Consider the following 16,510-nt stretch of genomic DNA (forward strand, 5'->3'; position numbering starts at 1 on the left):
GTACTCACCCCAGTTCCCATGCTGCTCTGGGACTGCACACCCTCAGGCTCCAAGCCAGAAGTCTTCCCCCTCTCCACGACCACTAACAAACATGGGCACACAATAGAAATACAGTACAGGAATATTTAGAGCAAAGTAGATACCTTCTCATAATCTCATCTCATGTTAACATTCTGGTCATGTGTGATTTTAAAAGAAGAGGAAACACAGGGGGACACAAGTTAAATTGAAAATGGGTTGCTTTTTTGTGTGCGTGTATCACCCTGTACATACAGCCTCCTACGTGCAGTTCAATGTTCACACGGGCCAGACAGCACTTAGGCATGACAGGAATCCCCTATCTGACCCAGCATCGTAGATCTGCCCTAGTAACTATGGCACTGAGCGCTCACACGTGAACATACTTTATGGCCAAGACAATGATAAGGCCAACTTACTTTTACTTTCACGTTCCACAATGAATAGCTAAGTTCATTTCTTTACCTTTAATTCTAGCACCCTCTTCTGGATGTGCACATGGTGCCTGGATGGCTCTTGAAGTATTGATGTCCAAGTGCTACAATGATGGATGCTGTAGCACATGGAATCAGTGAATGTGCAAGATAACTCTAAGCCAAAAGCGCATGCACGAGACTATGCAAACGGCTTGATTTTTAGGCAGTTTTTCAGCCTAGTTAGTGCCGTTGCCTCACAGCAAGAAGGTCCTGGGTTCAAATCCACCATCTGGCCGAGGTCTTTCTATGTGCATGTGTTTGCATGTTCTCCCTGTCTATTGTTGCACCAAGGCCCAGTATGAGAGAACCAGGGATTATTTCATAACAATGTAATAATTTTCATCTGTAAATGAGCAATAATTAGTCCATCTCTGGAATTTCTTCCTCTCTGCATCCTCATCAAACCAATTTACATCTTTTGCAACAAACCGCAAACATCTGAAGACTTGAAATTCTGACATATTTCCCTCTGGTGCATTTCTCTCTAATTACACTGGTGCAAATTATAGCTTGGTTAAACTGTTTGAGATGCCACCGTGGCATGAAGACTGCAACACCCTAATTTGATTTGTCATTATAAGACAAGATGTTTCTGATTCCGCTCCGTCAGACAAGTGTTACTGGATCCCACTCACCCTGCTGCTGCTCCTCTTGAACTTGCCGAATGGCCGCTCGGATCATTCTCCTCTCCTTGAACTCGCTGGCTGCGTTGAGCTATGAGCAAACACACGCAAAAGCTCAGTGAAACTACAAAGTGATGTGAGACGTTAGCATTACTGATATTACGATACGATATTCACCATTTGCTGAAGCTCGTCGATGTCCCGGATTGATTGCAGTTTCTGTTTCAGCCCATCCAAGTTCTCGTTGGATTCTGACCTGAGAAAGAAACGCAAAGACATTTTAATGGATCTTCAACTAGTCCCCACTCACCATGAAACAAACTAGAAAGCCTAATAGTTTAAAATATCAGACTGTAAAACTTTGGCTCCTCTGACTCTAATCTGAAGCTTCTGCCCATATATTACAGGCAGCTGAAGGTAATTTGAAAGATAAAGGACGGTTTTCTTGGCAGAGAGAAAACCCAGAGGGAACACTCCCAAATCGAGCATGGAAGAAGTGATATTACGACGTGACAGATTTGACAGCCAATGACATTCCCCCCCACCCCTAAAAAAAAGCTGCATTTATTTTCCCTTTTTCAGCCTCATATTCTCCATTTCACTCCTTGCTTTTATGGTGGTTTCTATTACTCACATACTCATTATCCTCGCTTCTCTCCGCTCTTTGGCATTAAAAAGATGCGCAGCAATGCCGGAGTGGAATACTTCACATTCCACCACTGTGAGGCACGGGACAATGGCCTTTCCTCCTACCCCATTTCTATCCCACTTTCAGATGGGTTTCTGTGTCCTGGCATATGAATACGTGCATGCATGTGCAAAAGCATGCTTTCTTTAGCAGCTTCACTGAGGCACCTCCTGTGTTATTGTAACGCAAGTCATTCGAGAGCAGCACTGAATGGAAACAATCAGGGCCCCGTCACCACTCTTATATTAGGATTCGGCGATGGAGGAGGAGAGTGGCGGCTGATTCTGTGCGTCTGCTTCTTATCCAATAATGTCACTTCTTCCCTTTACTCCAGAACAGATGATGGGATTGTGGTGCAGTCTTGAACTTTAATGAAAACCTATAAAATATGTCGCAGATCACGTGGAACTTGGGATTTTTCTCAAATCATCCACACTTTGAGTTCCTGCTTGATTCTTGTTCCTTATTGTCTTTATTTAGCAAACGATTCGACCTTTTTCCCCCCTTTTGTCATCTGAAAGAAACTTGTTTCAATTTTGCTGTAAATTTGTTTGCTTTTCATTTTTAATTCTCTAGTCGGTCATTACTGGAGAGATTTCAAGAGATAATATTTTAATTTTACTCGGGTTTACCAGAATCTGTGCTATGTTTATGGCAACATAAAGTGATTCAAATAAGTAACCCATTAGTCCACGCTGCTTAGCTGGATGACAGGTCCTGGAAAGTCTCTGAAAGGTAAATAATCAAACAGACTGCGATAGCTGATCTACGTTAATGTGACACATGACGGTGTGGGATATTTGAAAGTGAAAGTATTTATTGTAAAACAGCCACACTAGGTGGAAATTTTAGGGATGGGAAACTTTACTGTTGCAGTTTTCTCTCTCCTGTGATTTGCTAACTTGACTTTTCCAGAGCTTTCCCAGTGGAGTTGAAGATTGTTTTTTCAGCATTTCCAGTTCACCTGGCCTAGTAAACTGTCATCAGCACAGACATCTGTGTGTCTGTGTGTGCAGCTTCACCTGTGCTGGTTCTCCTTGTCCTCCTGCTGATTGAGGCGTGTGGGTCGAAATCTCTTGCTAGCCAGAGCTGCCTCCATGTCCTCAATCTCCCTCCTCCTCAGCTCCCGGATGGCTGAACGGATGCAGCGCCTCTCATCCAGATCCACAGTTCCATCCAGCTGCAGACACCATAATAAAAGACAAACAGAATAAAGTGCATGAAGGATGGAGGCTGCACAGAGCGGCAAACATTTGGCTTGCAAAGTTTAGTCTTACGTTTGCATATCTGCACATATTCACAAGTAAATACAGCGCAGAGGCTTGCTCACATTTCAGGAAATGGCCACATAGTTACATGAGAGTCTGCAGGTAAAGAGTCACACACCTGCTGACAGTGTAAGTACAAGGTGGCGAGCAGCACTGAGCGTAACACGTAACAAAAGTAACACATTACTGCGATCACATTTTATTTCACCAGTAATGCAGTAATGTGACGTTATAGTACTAAATTTGGTAATTACATTATAGTTACAATATGTTGTTACTTTTGGTCTCAGTAATTAATCCCAGCTCTCTCACACACACACACACACACACACACACACACACACACACACACACACACACACACACACACACACACACACACACACACACACACGAGAGACAGCGTATCCAATAAAGTTTGGGACTCAACTCAGCGATTTTTAATTATGCGAGCCTAATTGCGATTAGGTGTGACTGCGATTAGGATAATAAATGGTGTAAATGGTGTTGAGGAATGTGTTGGAAGAGCTAGAGAATTAATTGGAGAGATTTGGGATTTTTTCCATGCATTGCAGATAACTTTGGATGACACCGTTATCATTTGCTCATGCAGGCATGGTTGGCATGTAGGATAAGCTTTTCACGCAACCTTCAGCTGTTTGAAAAAATACAAATCTGGAATCATTGAACTCCAGCTCCAAGTATGTGCGCGTACTCAGTAGTATAATTAGCTTTCCCACCGATCTCATGGCTTGGTCAGACTATAGTTTGTGGTGACAAAGGTCATGGATGTATCCCTGGTAGGGCTGAGAGAGTACTGTGTACTGTGGCTCAGGAAGTGGAGTGGGTTATCTACTAATCAGAAGGTCGTTTGTTCGATCCCTGGCTCCTCTAGTTATTCTAGTTATCCTTTGGCAAAATACTGAACCCTGACTTCAGTGTGTTTTTTTTTCCAACAAGAAAAAAAATGCTTAGATGCTTCAGATGCTCCATTTAGACATTTTGAGAGTTCAAATAGAGTAGAAGTTCCCATCCATGCACTGCTGGCTTACTTTCGAACATGTAGTAAAGAGTTATAGGGTCAGTAGGGTGATGGGCGCTTTAGAGATTTGCGATGACAAGTGATCAGAGTTCACTAATGTGACGAGACAGAGCGCAGGATTAGAAATTGGCCTGGCAACAGCTGGTGCTCAGCACTAAGGATGAGAAGTGTGTTTGTCTCCCCGGGTCAACACACTACTGTGGTGTCTTACCCTGTCTCGCTGAATGGCAGCCAGACTGCAGCGGGACCCAGAAAAGTTGAATGGCCCACTTAAAACACTGAGTGAGCCATTTCATCGCTCTGAGTGGCTGTTACTTAAAAGGCACATCTTTTCCTCGAGCCAAAGAGGACTAATTAAGGTGTTCAAGTGTATATAAAAGCACACCTGCAGACAGAAACACCACTTCAACAAGACAGGCGCCTTCGTGTCAGCAACAGCCGTGAGCGCAGGGTAGAGAGAGCCCTCTCCTGTCAAACGGGAGATAAATCGCTCTTTTTAAAACAAAAAAACAAAAAAACACAACAGCAGGAACCTGTCAACACACGCAGAGAGGAACAGCTCCTCTGGCAGGCTTTTCTTATGAATCTCATGCTCACACACTTTAAGGTTTCCCGCTGCACCGGTTAAAACCTGCAGTGTTGTGACTCAAACCTGTGTGTGCCAACTGCCTTCTTCTGAAGGGAGCTGGATGTGGTTGTTAAGCTAAGCCCCACATGCTGATGGCTTGAAAAAGGGGGTTGATGTAGCCCCACTGCTAGGCCCATGGGAGGAAGAGGAGGAGGAGGCACTTCTCACAAGAGATGAAGAGGTCCAGTGGTTTTTGAGGTTTCACAAAATATGCAGCCCAAGCTACTCCGGCTCACAGGGGCTCTTTCTTTATGCTGCAATTTGTGTAAATTCAATGTGCTGAGCTGACTGAAAAGAAAGGGTAAGAAGAGAAAGTGCTCATAAACAGCTGGAAAGAAAGGATATGAGAAAGCAGGAGATGGATAATAGGTTATAGTAAAGAAATGGAGCGTTAGGATGACAAAGAAAAACGAAGGAGAAACTAGACCTGTGCATGACTAAAAATGGGCAGATGAGAGCTGGGTGGGAAACAGTCAGTCCTCGCAAAGGTCATTCCTCACATTCCTACTGACTCACAAGAGAAAAAGAAGGCAGCGAAATACAGCAATCAGGCACTGGGTTTGTTTCTAGCCCAGCACAGAGAAACTATGACCTGGTGAGACAATGGCTGGTTTCTGATTGTGAAGCAGGAAAATGAGATCACATTCGCTCATCACTGGCCAGTGTGTCCTTCACACGCCCGTGTTACACTAACTCAAACACTCTCCCTCGAGTCATCCCTTACCACACTGCCGGGCTCTGCGCTGAGCGAGTGTCAGGATGTGATGGTACAGCCAGTACTCTTTTCACCAAGTATCAGGGCTAACTAATTTATTTATTCATGATTTAGAGCAGCACAGCTTCAACCCTCAATTCAAAGACAGTAATGTGTGCCTAGCATTCTCTAGCAGGCTCCAATTCAGCTTAAACTTAAAACAAAAATCATGAGAAATGATTAAACAGTGTGGAGAGAATCAGAGCATGTGACTTAAATGGAGGAATTAAAGTCATTAAGAGCAGACTCGAGCACTTCGACTTGACCTGCTCTAAAAACAACTTCAAATAGTAACGTCTAACATGTACAGGGGGTTTAAACGGACCAATCAGCAGACAGATGGCTGCTGGATTGGTTGCAACATTTATTTGTTGAATTCAACTGGCCAGTGCCGCCAAAGACTGTAACCCACTTTCTCCCTTTACATATCTGCACTTCCTCGCACAGGAAAGAAATGAGCGGGCTTAACCCAGACTAATAAAACACACCTTACACCTGGATGCCTGCCAAACAAAACAGAATAACGGTCAAAGAAGCAGAGACGGAAACATGCGCTTGGGTAGTAACAGAGTCCAGTTGGCGCCTCGTGACAGCGGCCTTGACAAAGAGTGAGCTGTGTCATGAGAGCGGAGAAGGGGAAAAATATCCCTTTGGTTACACGCTGACAGCATCTCACACCAGTGACCGTCCCTGCAGGCATTTTTCAAACCAGACCACAAACCTCTGGCTCACCAACTGTCACTGTGGCTCCAAACAGCGACACAGTGACCCAGAAAGAGGCCGTTACACCCAGACAGAAAACGTTGCTCGTGCCTCTAACAAGACGCATGACTCAGAAATCGCACATGACGACGTCGTCACACACGCAGAGTACGTTTTTACAGAAAATGATGCAGTCACTGAGACATCAGCGCCAGATATCAGCACCTTTAATGACTGCAGACAGTCATGCTGCAGTCTGGTCTGCTGTGCTGAAAGACCTTCAAGGAAAATGCCGCCACACCTGTCAGCCTCACCTGACTCAGCCGGTGAGATCCAGGAGGAAGGAGGTGGATATGAGAGGGTGATGAGAGAACAATCCTTGCTGGGAGACAGGTATTAGAGACATTACGCCATGATATTTGTGAGGAAACAAGGAGAGAGGAGGCGAATGACAAAAGAAAGTTGCTTCACAAGGGAGTTGGTAAAAACTTGCACTTGAAGGGTGCTTTGAGTCACTTCCTGCCAAGCAGCAGCTTTCTATGGAGTCAAAACCTCAAACCTCCAAAAGACATCCGACTGAAGCAGCTCAATCAATCACAGCCAATTAGAGAGCTCCTGCGGTTTACCAGTAATCCCAACCAGCTGACGACATGCTCCTGAGGACAGGAGCACCCTCTGAAGTCATCTGGTACACATGAGAGACACAGGTTTCAATAGGACTATGTTTCGGGAGGCCAATTTAATTTTAATTTGCCCGATATAGAAACTGCACCAGATGTGGTTAAAAAGGTGGGGATTTAAGGTAGTCACAATATTGGCATCAACTACATCATAAAAACTGCCCTCTGTGGGTCTTGTGCTGTCAAAACAGCTTAGGCTAGGGGAGGTGCTGTCCCACACACTCAGATTTGGTTGGCTCAAGTGGAGGCAACTTTTCTAAAACTTGAAGATGTTACCAGACAGAGTAGCTTGTGACATCTTGTCTAGTGACATCAGTTTTAATATGTAAAACTTTTTAAAAAATTAGCCAAAAAAAAACCAAACCTTTATCTTCTGTTTTTGCTTATACTTATACTTATATATACTTACTTATACTGTTTATTAACTGAGAGTGTTACATTCAAATGCCAAACATATTAGATAGGTTTGTTAGATATGTCAAAATGAACTCCTAGCATAGTCCCACACAAAGACAGGTTACTCTTTGTCCTGCATTTAATGTGCTGGAGTCTTTTCACCGTAGTTGTAGCCTGTCAATCATGGACCCACAAGACCTCCAAGGCGACTTGGCAAAAAATCTGTCCACAGACAAATCAAAGCCTGCCAAAGTACTCAAAACTGCCTTTGTAGTAGTTCCCATGACCGCTGGTATTTTCAGGACTACATTTTGACATTGTGAAACATGTGAAAACATGCAGTGCTTAGACAGGATTAATATACAAATGATGTGTCAACCTCTATTCTTTTCCCAGCGTTAGATCATTGTTTGGTAATAACGCAGAGCAGTACACAGCCTCTGAATGTCTGAGCATCTTTAACAAATAGACCACTTATTATATGAAAGCTCTGGCTTTCAGACGTTTTTGTGCACTGGGTTGAATGGTAACACACAGGAGCCTTGATGGGAACATGAAACGTTGCGTGCTGAAAATTTCTTCTTTTTTTTTTAATTTTACATTTTTTAATTTGCCTGTATTTGTCAAAAAATATGATTTCTTCTGCAGCTGTATATATTTAAATATATAAGAGGTTTGCATGTACTTTACAACACTAAACTCAGGTATTACAAGTATAAAAGTTAGCTGTAAAAACTGCATTACTGTTGAACAACGCTGTGAGAAGAGGTTCACAAAAGTTGGGTCAAACGTTGCAGCTTGTTTTGTGAACCACATCATTCACACACACACACACACACACACACACACACACACACACACACACACACACACACACACACACACACACACACACACACACACACACACACTGCTTGTGTAAATAAGAATATATGAAGCTGAAGGAGAATCTAAAATAATAATAAATAATATATACGGAAAAGCTTGACATGGCATGCAAACGAAAAACCAAATACAGTAAATAAACAAACCAAAGGTTTTATAATTAAAAATTCTCCAAAACCAACATTTTCTTTGATTGACTCATAACAAATTAATAGGGGTCAAATTTAGTGTGAACAATATCACAAAAATGCATTTTCTGAAGAAACTGCAGTGTGAATGCTGATAGCTGAATGTCTTGAGCTCATATGACATATCTGCTGAATTTTAAGTTAAAAAATGCTGAATGAGCTGAAAAATACAGAATTTTTCACCTGAAAACAAAAGTGCAGAACTGTTGAAAGCTGACATTCACACAGAAGAAGTTGAAAAGTAGCTCACAATGTTTTAAAGTGTAAATTAGAAAAAGCTGAGTAATGAGAAAAGAAAATTCAGAGTCAGAAAACATCTGAATGAATATTAAAAGTTCATATTCATTCTGAATGACTGAAATGTGATCCCTCTACTTGGATCCACACAGTTCAAAAAGTTTACAACTCTGAGCTTTGGAAGACACACTGTTGGAAAGAGAATAACGATGGCTACGTTTTGAGGGTAAAATGATGGCTGTAGAGCAAACACTGTGGACACAGCAGCAGTTTTAAGATGAATCTTGGCAGAGTGACAAACAGAGCTCATTAAGCAGGCAGGTGTGAGCCTGGTTGCTATAGCAACTCCAGCCAGTGGCACCAGACACACACAGACAGACATGCGCCCGTCTGCTGCTGGTTTAAATAAACAGAAAAGTGAGCCCAAAACAAATGCTTCCCAAGAGAAAACTACAAGTCGTATTGACAAAATCCTTTTGCTGTGAGCGCCAGCAATGTCCAGTCTACAGAATTCTCAGTTTTCATGCCTGTGGAGTTTATTATATGGACGTGGCTATTAAAATAAACAAGAGCAAACCTGAAATTTTGCAACAGACAAAATTGATCAAAACCTGTGGGACTACATAAAGGATCAGAATTACCAGGGTCTCCCCATAAGAGAATTGAGGCCAATTTTACAAATTATCGAATGAAATGAAATCAAATATCAAATGCTCTGTACCACCTCAGTTTATTGGGAATAGTGCATGCTGACCTCAAACCTGGAAACATAATAGTTGTGAACCGCCATGAGTCTCCCGTCAAAGTCAAAGTTATTGACTTTGGCCTAGCACGTCCTGTGTCTGTAGTGATTCCTGGTACCTGTGTGCAGACAATTTGGTATGAAGTTATGCCTCATATTCCATATAATGAAGCAATTGACATGTGGTCTCTGGGGCTGGTAGCTGTGGAACTTGCTATGGGGGTGCCCCTACCCTGGGAAAATGGATTACGATGCTTTAAAATTCAGACTGTGGCATGGCCAAAACGACCACATCAAACAGCGCTGGACATTTAAGGCAGAAGAACAATTTCAGTATGAGACAGGATACCAATCCAACGACACTCGAAATATAACACTGCAGCATCTTGATGACCTCAAACAAGTAATCACAGTTAGAACAGGACCTGAAAGTGATACAGATTTATTGGTCAGCCTGATTAAACGGATGTTGGCCTTGGATGCAAACCAGCGCATCAAACCCTTGGAGGTTCTCAAGCATCCCTTTTTTGACCCTGGCCTGAGAGTTCCCCCTGCATTAAAATGAGAAGCAGAGGGAGACAAAAGTCTCCAGCATTGCTTCTTTGACCCCAGACAAAAGTGACAAAACCACAAGCAGGGGTTGGAAAAAGCAATCAGAAGAAGAAATCAGCAGAAATCCACTGCAAACACTTATCTACAATTCAAACCCAATACTCCTTTAAAACTGATAACAACAGCTTAAGATTTTAACAAAAAAGTAATTAAGTTGCTCCAATATTTATCACTTTGGCTTTTTAAAAAAAAAAAAAAATTATTTTCACTCCCCCCACCCCAACCAGTCGCGGCTCACAGGGAATCCTCTGATTGTTGGAGTGGCCAAATACTGTAAGGTAGGGGTCTCAAACTCCAGTCCTCAAGAGCTACTGTGTGTTATAGTAGCTCTCGAGGACTGGAGTTATAGAGACTCCTGCTCTAGGGGAACTAGCAATTCTTGTGAAAATTTAAAAAACATCCTTAAAAACAACAACAATAACAACAACCAGCAAATATGGTCTTGAACGTGGGCACAATTTTGGTGAAAATCCACTAAGTACTCACTGTTTCAAGTTCATACCAATATTCAAAGTGGAGCAGCGGACACCTTACCATGACATCAATCCTTCAATGAGACCCCAAACACCATGTTTACACTGGTAAATTGGATACAAATTAATTAAATAAACCAGCTTTAAGCATCAACTAAGTCTTGTCTGTAATTCTTTAAAAATACAGAGCTACCCTTCAGCTTCCTAGTAGACAAACTGTCATGGTACTGGGTCTGGTGACCCAGGGTTCTTATGTTTTTGAGTTGTGTTAATATTGCAGTGTCAGTCATGTTTTTTTTGTTGTTGTTGTTGTTTTTTTTGTCTGTATGGGATTTGTGCTTATGTATAGTTTTTAGTCTTTAGGGTTCTGTCTCAGTTTCTTCCCTGTCTTTCCGTATTTCATGTTCCCTCTCTGTCTCTCCAGTCAGTAATGCTTCTCCATATTTTTCATGCTTCCTGTTTTATCTTGATAGTCCTTGTCCTGCATTCGATGTATTCAATTTTGCTTCCCCTTTGTCATGTTATGTCAGATTAGCCCCCAGCTGTGTTCCCACCTGTTCCCACCTCTCATTATCCTGCCTGTCCTCAGTCTCCCTCTGTTTGAACATTTTCTCTGAAATTAAAATACATTTTCGAAGTGGCAATCCTTCTTGCCCGGATGGACTCTTTTATTTTGTGTTATAGGCTACAGCTTCATAGTGTTCATAGTAAGCAAGTCTCCGTTTCAAGTATGAAGAGAAGACTTCAAGCTGCAGGTTTGAGAGGACGAGTTGCAGCAAGAAAGCCATTGCTAAGACATCAGAAGAAGACAAAGAGGCTTGCCTGGGCCATGAAACACTGCTATTGGACTACTGTAGACTGGAAGAAGGTATTATGGACTGATGAATGATAATTTGAAATCTTTGGTTCGTCACACAGGATCTTTGTACGCCTTCGAGTAGGCAAAATGATAGTTCCACAGTGTGTGGCATCAACTGTTAAACAAGGAGGAGGAAATGTGATAGTCTGGATCCAGGGTCGGTGACTGAGAGTGAGAGACACCCTGAACCCAAACGGCTACCACAGCATTCTGCAGCACCCTCTGGTATGCGCCTAGTTGGTGAAGGTTTTATCCTACAGCAAGATAATGACCCAAAACATAAGCCCAGTGTCTGAGACCCCTCAGACCAAGTGACCTTTTGACTCTCAGTGGGTGTGTGCAGGTCTCGTCTCATTTTGCTGTTTTTTTACTGAAAGCTAGGACTTGTACAGTTTTACACAAAGGTCTCAAGTATGTGGTTGTGCATCCATGTGCATGAATATAAAGGAGAGGTAGGGGGTACTGTGTTTTTGTGCATGAACAGAGCCCTAGAGTAATAATTTCCAGAGTAGACTGAGGTTTGAGTGCAGCCAGGCAGCTGATTGGATCAGTCCTGTGTCAAGTCCACAAGTGAGTGTGGCCTTATAAGGAAACACGGGACGCTTCTTTAAGCAAAAGCTGAAATAGATTAGCAGCTGCCACCGAGGAAGCTGGGCTGCTACTGACAAACAAACAAACAAACAAACAAAAAAAAAAAAAACAGAGAAGTGAGGGTGAGTAAAGCTCAGAGTAATTTTAATTACCATATAATGCCCTTGTTGGTTTTCTTCAGGGCAAAACTCCAAGATTTAATGATTGATCAAGTGGATCAATTACCTCACAATGCCTGCATACAGTAGGTCTCCACACACACAGACAAAGATAGGTGGAAATATAATCAGGATAGCAACAGAAAGCCCTGCGAGGCAGAGGACACCTGGTTCTGGAGAGGAGGCAGTTTCAGTTGCCTTTCAGCTGAAAACCAAACTCAAGGTTAGAAGTCATTGTGTTACAGAGCACTCTGAGCCTCCATTGTCTGTGATGAAGAAAAAGAAGGAGCATCTATGAAATATACAGGTAAGTGAGGGAGAGATAACTGTGCATGTGCCAACGTGCTTGCAGCAAGTGCAGTTGCACGTGTAGGAAAGCTTAAAATGATTTCAATAGACAGACCTGGGAAAACACTGTCCCCCTTTACACTAGAGGTAGCAGCCACAAAGAACAGACATATAGAGGAATGCGCGGGGGCCACGAGGGTGGGGTGGGGGGGGTGGTATAGTAATCAACAATGCCCTATAGGGCCGTAATGATGCACTGAAGACAGATCTGGACTCGAATGTGCTGTATTCATTTAGTCTCACATTAGTGCAAACAACTCCACACACTGAAGGATTAATCAGCGCATGCTTCATTGTGCACACATGGTCGGCACTCTGATCTAAACTGCAAAATAATTACTGTTCGGCTGTGTGCAGGACCTCAAAGTTATTTCAGATCTTTGCTGCACTGCTGCGTCTCAGCACACTAAAAATCAGCTCTGCTGTGTAATTCTCTTTGGTCTCGTTCAGCCACTCCTGTGAAAGTGCTTGCCTCCAGACCCGCTGGTCAGGTCGCAGTGAGGTATCCAGGTCGAGCAGGAAAACTGTGACCCACATTTGGGAGCCACTCTCGTAACAGGGTTTATGCCTCACTGTTCCTTAGTACTTTCATTTCTGATACTGAATCTTATCTGTAGGAGCTGGTTCTTGAAGCTGAAATTGTAGTTTAAAAAAACCCCCAAAACACCTTATTTGCTTTTAAAAAAAAACATTTGTATATTCCCATCCAGGAGGAACGAGCCTTTCAAAAATCCCACTGCATCCTACACTACAGTTGCACTGTCCTGTGAGAAGACTTTGAAAGTGTATGATGAATCTTCTCTAAATATGCTACATCGCTGGTCAAACCGAAGCCCTGCGTGACCGACTCATTTAGTTTAATGATGGAGGGCCAGAAGGCAGAAGTGGTGTCCCACAGGAAGAAAAAGAGAGGGATAAATGAAGCAATTTGGGATGCTGCAGAGCACAAACTGTTTGTTATAAAAGATCCCAGAGAGGCAGCAATAAAAATCCTGCGTATAACAATGATACAGAGACAGACTGAGAGAGGCAAACAAAATTTAACAGATCAGCAGTGTACATCTCAAGAATGCCACGACATTAACAAGGCCGAGCTGGAAAGCAAAACATAAACATCCGCCTGATGAGTTCTAGGGACTCAGGAAATGCCTCTTTCCTCAGGAAGTTAATATAGAAAAAAAAACTAACAAAGAAAAACAGTGTTTTTAAATTTCTTCAATTGCTCATTTAAAAAGCATTATCCAGCGCCATACAATCATCCTTTTTTATTAACTCTCTATGTGACTTAATAAAAAACTTTTTTTCTCCCTCCTGCTGAATGCAGATCCTTATATGTTCCATTTTCCTCTATAAACAGAGCAACAGCTTAGTATTTAAATGGGAGCAAAATCTGTGTCGACTCCCTCCAGCAGTACAGCTGAGAATCAGAGAATCAGAGCTTGGGAAGTAGATGGCATCTTAATGGCATCTCAATGAGAGTTAATTTTCTCTTCCCCCTGAGAGAACAACAGATTTCTCATCACATCGAAAAAACTGTATGTTTCATCCACATCTGCTGAGTATTTTTTGTCTAAAAACTGGACAAAGAGAAGACTTTGGAACCCAAAAATCTCCAGACACTAAATTCATAAAGCTCAAGGGAAGGTTGCTGTCCATCTCAGAGACGACTCTGACAGCAGACAGGGACAAGGAGGGGAAGAAAGAAAGCACACGTTCAATGTCTTATTCAGACCTTTTCCATTTGGCTGACTGATGATCCGGACAGAGATCAGTCGCACAAACTGCCTCTGCTGGATCACTTACCAAACAGAGGAAAAGACCAGAGCAGCTGTGACAGCAGCAGCAGTCTCATATCTGACAGTTACAAAACTCGGTGCACCGCCTGCTTGACAGCTACACAATATACTGAGTCTAAACTTCACAGGCGGAGTCTCCTCAGTCGTTCTGAATATCTCCTGGCTGACTGCATCAGAAGTACTGGAAGTAGGAATTCTTCTGACAAGCTGCAGACTGCAAGTTTCTAAGAGTGAAGCGCCATTAGTTTGAGTCAAACCAGACACAGCAACACAACCCACATTGTGCTCAATTTATTTTCAACAATAAACAGAAACTAATTTAGGGAAAAAATATTTTTTTAAACATACACAAAAATAAAGCAACACTACACTACATTGATGTTCCCTTCCTGACACAGTCGTGAAGGGTTCTGCATCTTCTCCTGAGAACAAACTGCTGATATTTTGTTTGCTGGGTGAATGTATAAACAGATAAAACAGAGATGTCAAACTCATTTTACATCGCGCACCACATACAGCCCGCTTTGATCCGGTGAAAATACCCTTTATGTCAGTGTAAAGTAGCTCCACTGCACATTTAATCCCGGAGATCTCAATGCAAGAAAAAGAAGAGCAACATCAACACTACATGTTCCAGTTTTTCTACATGATAAAGTCAGTGTGACTCAATGCGAGCGTAAATCGTAAGAAATAAATATATAAAATGACTGAAAATTCTGGTAGCTCAATGCCCAGATTGTCCTGTAATTATACAGTGCAAAGATTTGTTAACTCACAGAAAATGTCCTCTTGTACTTATTTATGTATTTTACTGTGGACACTAAAAAAATAGATATTTCTGTAGTAGATATTGAAAACTGGAATTCTCCTGTCATTTTATTTACCTCTTTATCTATTACTTTATTACTGTAGTTAGAATGGCTGTGGAGAGATATTTATCATTAGGACAAGCTGTAAAATTTATAAAAGCAATTAAAAGTCCAAAAGTGTCCTCCTTCACATTTTCCAAAGATGTTCAGTGAGCTGGACTGGTTTCTCTGCCAGGCCGATTCTGGGCCGCGGACCTTGTGTTTGACACACCTTCACTAAAATATGGAGCCACTGATTTGCTGATTTAGTTTACCTACCCACAAAGGACTGGGAAAAAGTGCACACTTATTTAATCCCACTTCTACTCTATAAGTCACCAAATAGTCTCCATCAAGCTTGTTTGATATAGACCATGTGTGTCAAATATAAGGCCCAGGGGCTGCAATCAGCCCAGGAAAGACTGCAATCTGGTCCACTTGACAGCTTAGGAAAATGTAAAAAATATTACGGGATAAATTTTGGACTTTACAGTGTTTCCTATGGATAAAGACCTCCCCCACGAGCATTATTACTACACCGTAGTAATAAAGTAAACAATCAAATGACAGAAAAGTTCCTGTTTCTACTATATATTACAAACATTTGTTTTTTAACAGTGTTTCCACAGTAAAATAAAACAAAAAAGTATTTTCTGTGACTCAACAAAAACTGTTTTTAAAATAATTACAGGACAGACTGAGCAATGAGCTACCAGAACTTGTTTTGTCATTTTACACATTTATTTCTTACTGAAAGTCATCAGATATCTTTGTTTTATTACAACAACATTTCTTTATCATGTGAAGGAACTGAGATGTACTGTAGAAATGGCACTTCTTGCTCTTATACTAAGACATCTCAATGCAGGATTCAATGTATAGTTAAACTTTGTGAGCTTCACTTAAGATCAAAGTGGGCTGTATGTAGCCCATCAGTTTGACATCCCTGATATAAAGAGTAACGTTTTGTGATAAATGAAATGCACTCAACCCATTTGTTTTGGTGGATAAACACTTTAAAAGTCTACCTGTCATTTTCTTTTAAATAACCCATTTTTTCACTCTGTCTTGCAGAGTACGGGGTTTGATAGTCGTTAAAGTGAAACTCCTGAAATTTAAGCTTGCTGTTGGGCTCCAAAGGCCACGGTGACAATTAGTTTAACTTTGTATCGCAAAATATTTAGTAAAGTTTCCAAACACCGCCTCATGAGAACTATATAACTCACAGACAAGGAGTCTAAGCAGTAACAATTTATGTACAAGCTAATACACAATCTTATAATAATGTAATCACATTACTACACTGTTGAGCGCTGTTTGTTCAGCGTACTGCCACATTATTCTCTAATGGCATTACAAAAAAAGACTGCTAAAAATAAAATACTGCTTCAGATTTTAAAGGCCGTTCGTCCTTCTGGAGAACCCACCTTTTCAAAAATGACATAACAATAGTAAATATACGCTTAAAGAAGAAAAACTGACACACTGAACTCAGTTT

General features: G+C 41.7%; 1 protein-coding gene across 1 annotated transcript in view; it reads right to left on the reverse strand.

Moving 5' to 3' along the window:
* The window catches only part of smtnb (smoothelin b), a 49,483-nt gene that overhangs the window by 27,561 nt on the left and 5,412 nt on the right, over positions 1-16,510 (reverse strand). The window contains 4 exon segments of the mRNA XM_085425573.1: positions 9-82; positions 1,130-1,208; positions 1,295-1,373; positions 2,828-2,985. Of these exon segments, the coding sequence (XP_085281699.1) occupies positions 9-82; positions 1,130-1,208; positions 1,295-1,373; positions 2,828-2,985 (390 nt within the window).

The sequence above is a fragment of the Rhamphochromis longiceps genome, linkage group LG12 (assembly GCF_057381845.1).
Source record: "Rhamphochromis longiceps isolate RC_006_pf linkage group LG12, R_longiceps_female_GT1.1, whole genome shotgun sequence".
Classification (NCBI taxonomy): Eukaryota; Metazoa; Chordata; class Actinopteri; order Cichliformes; family Cichlidae; genus Rhamphochromis; species Rhamphochromis longiceps.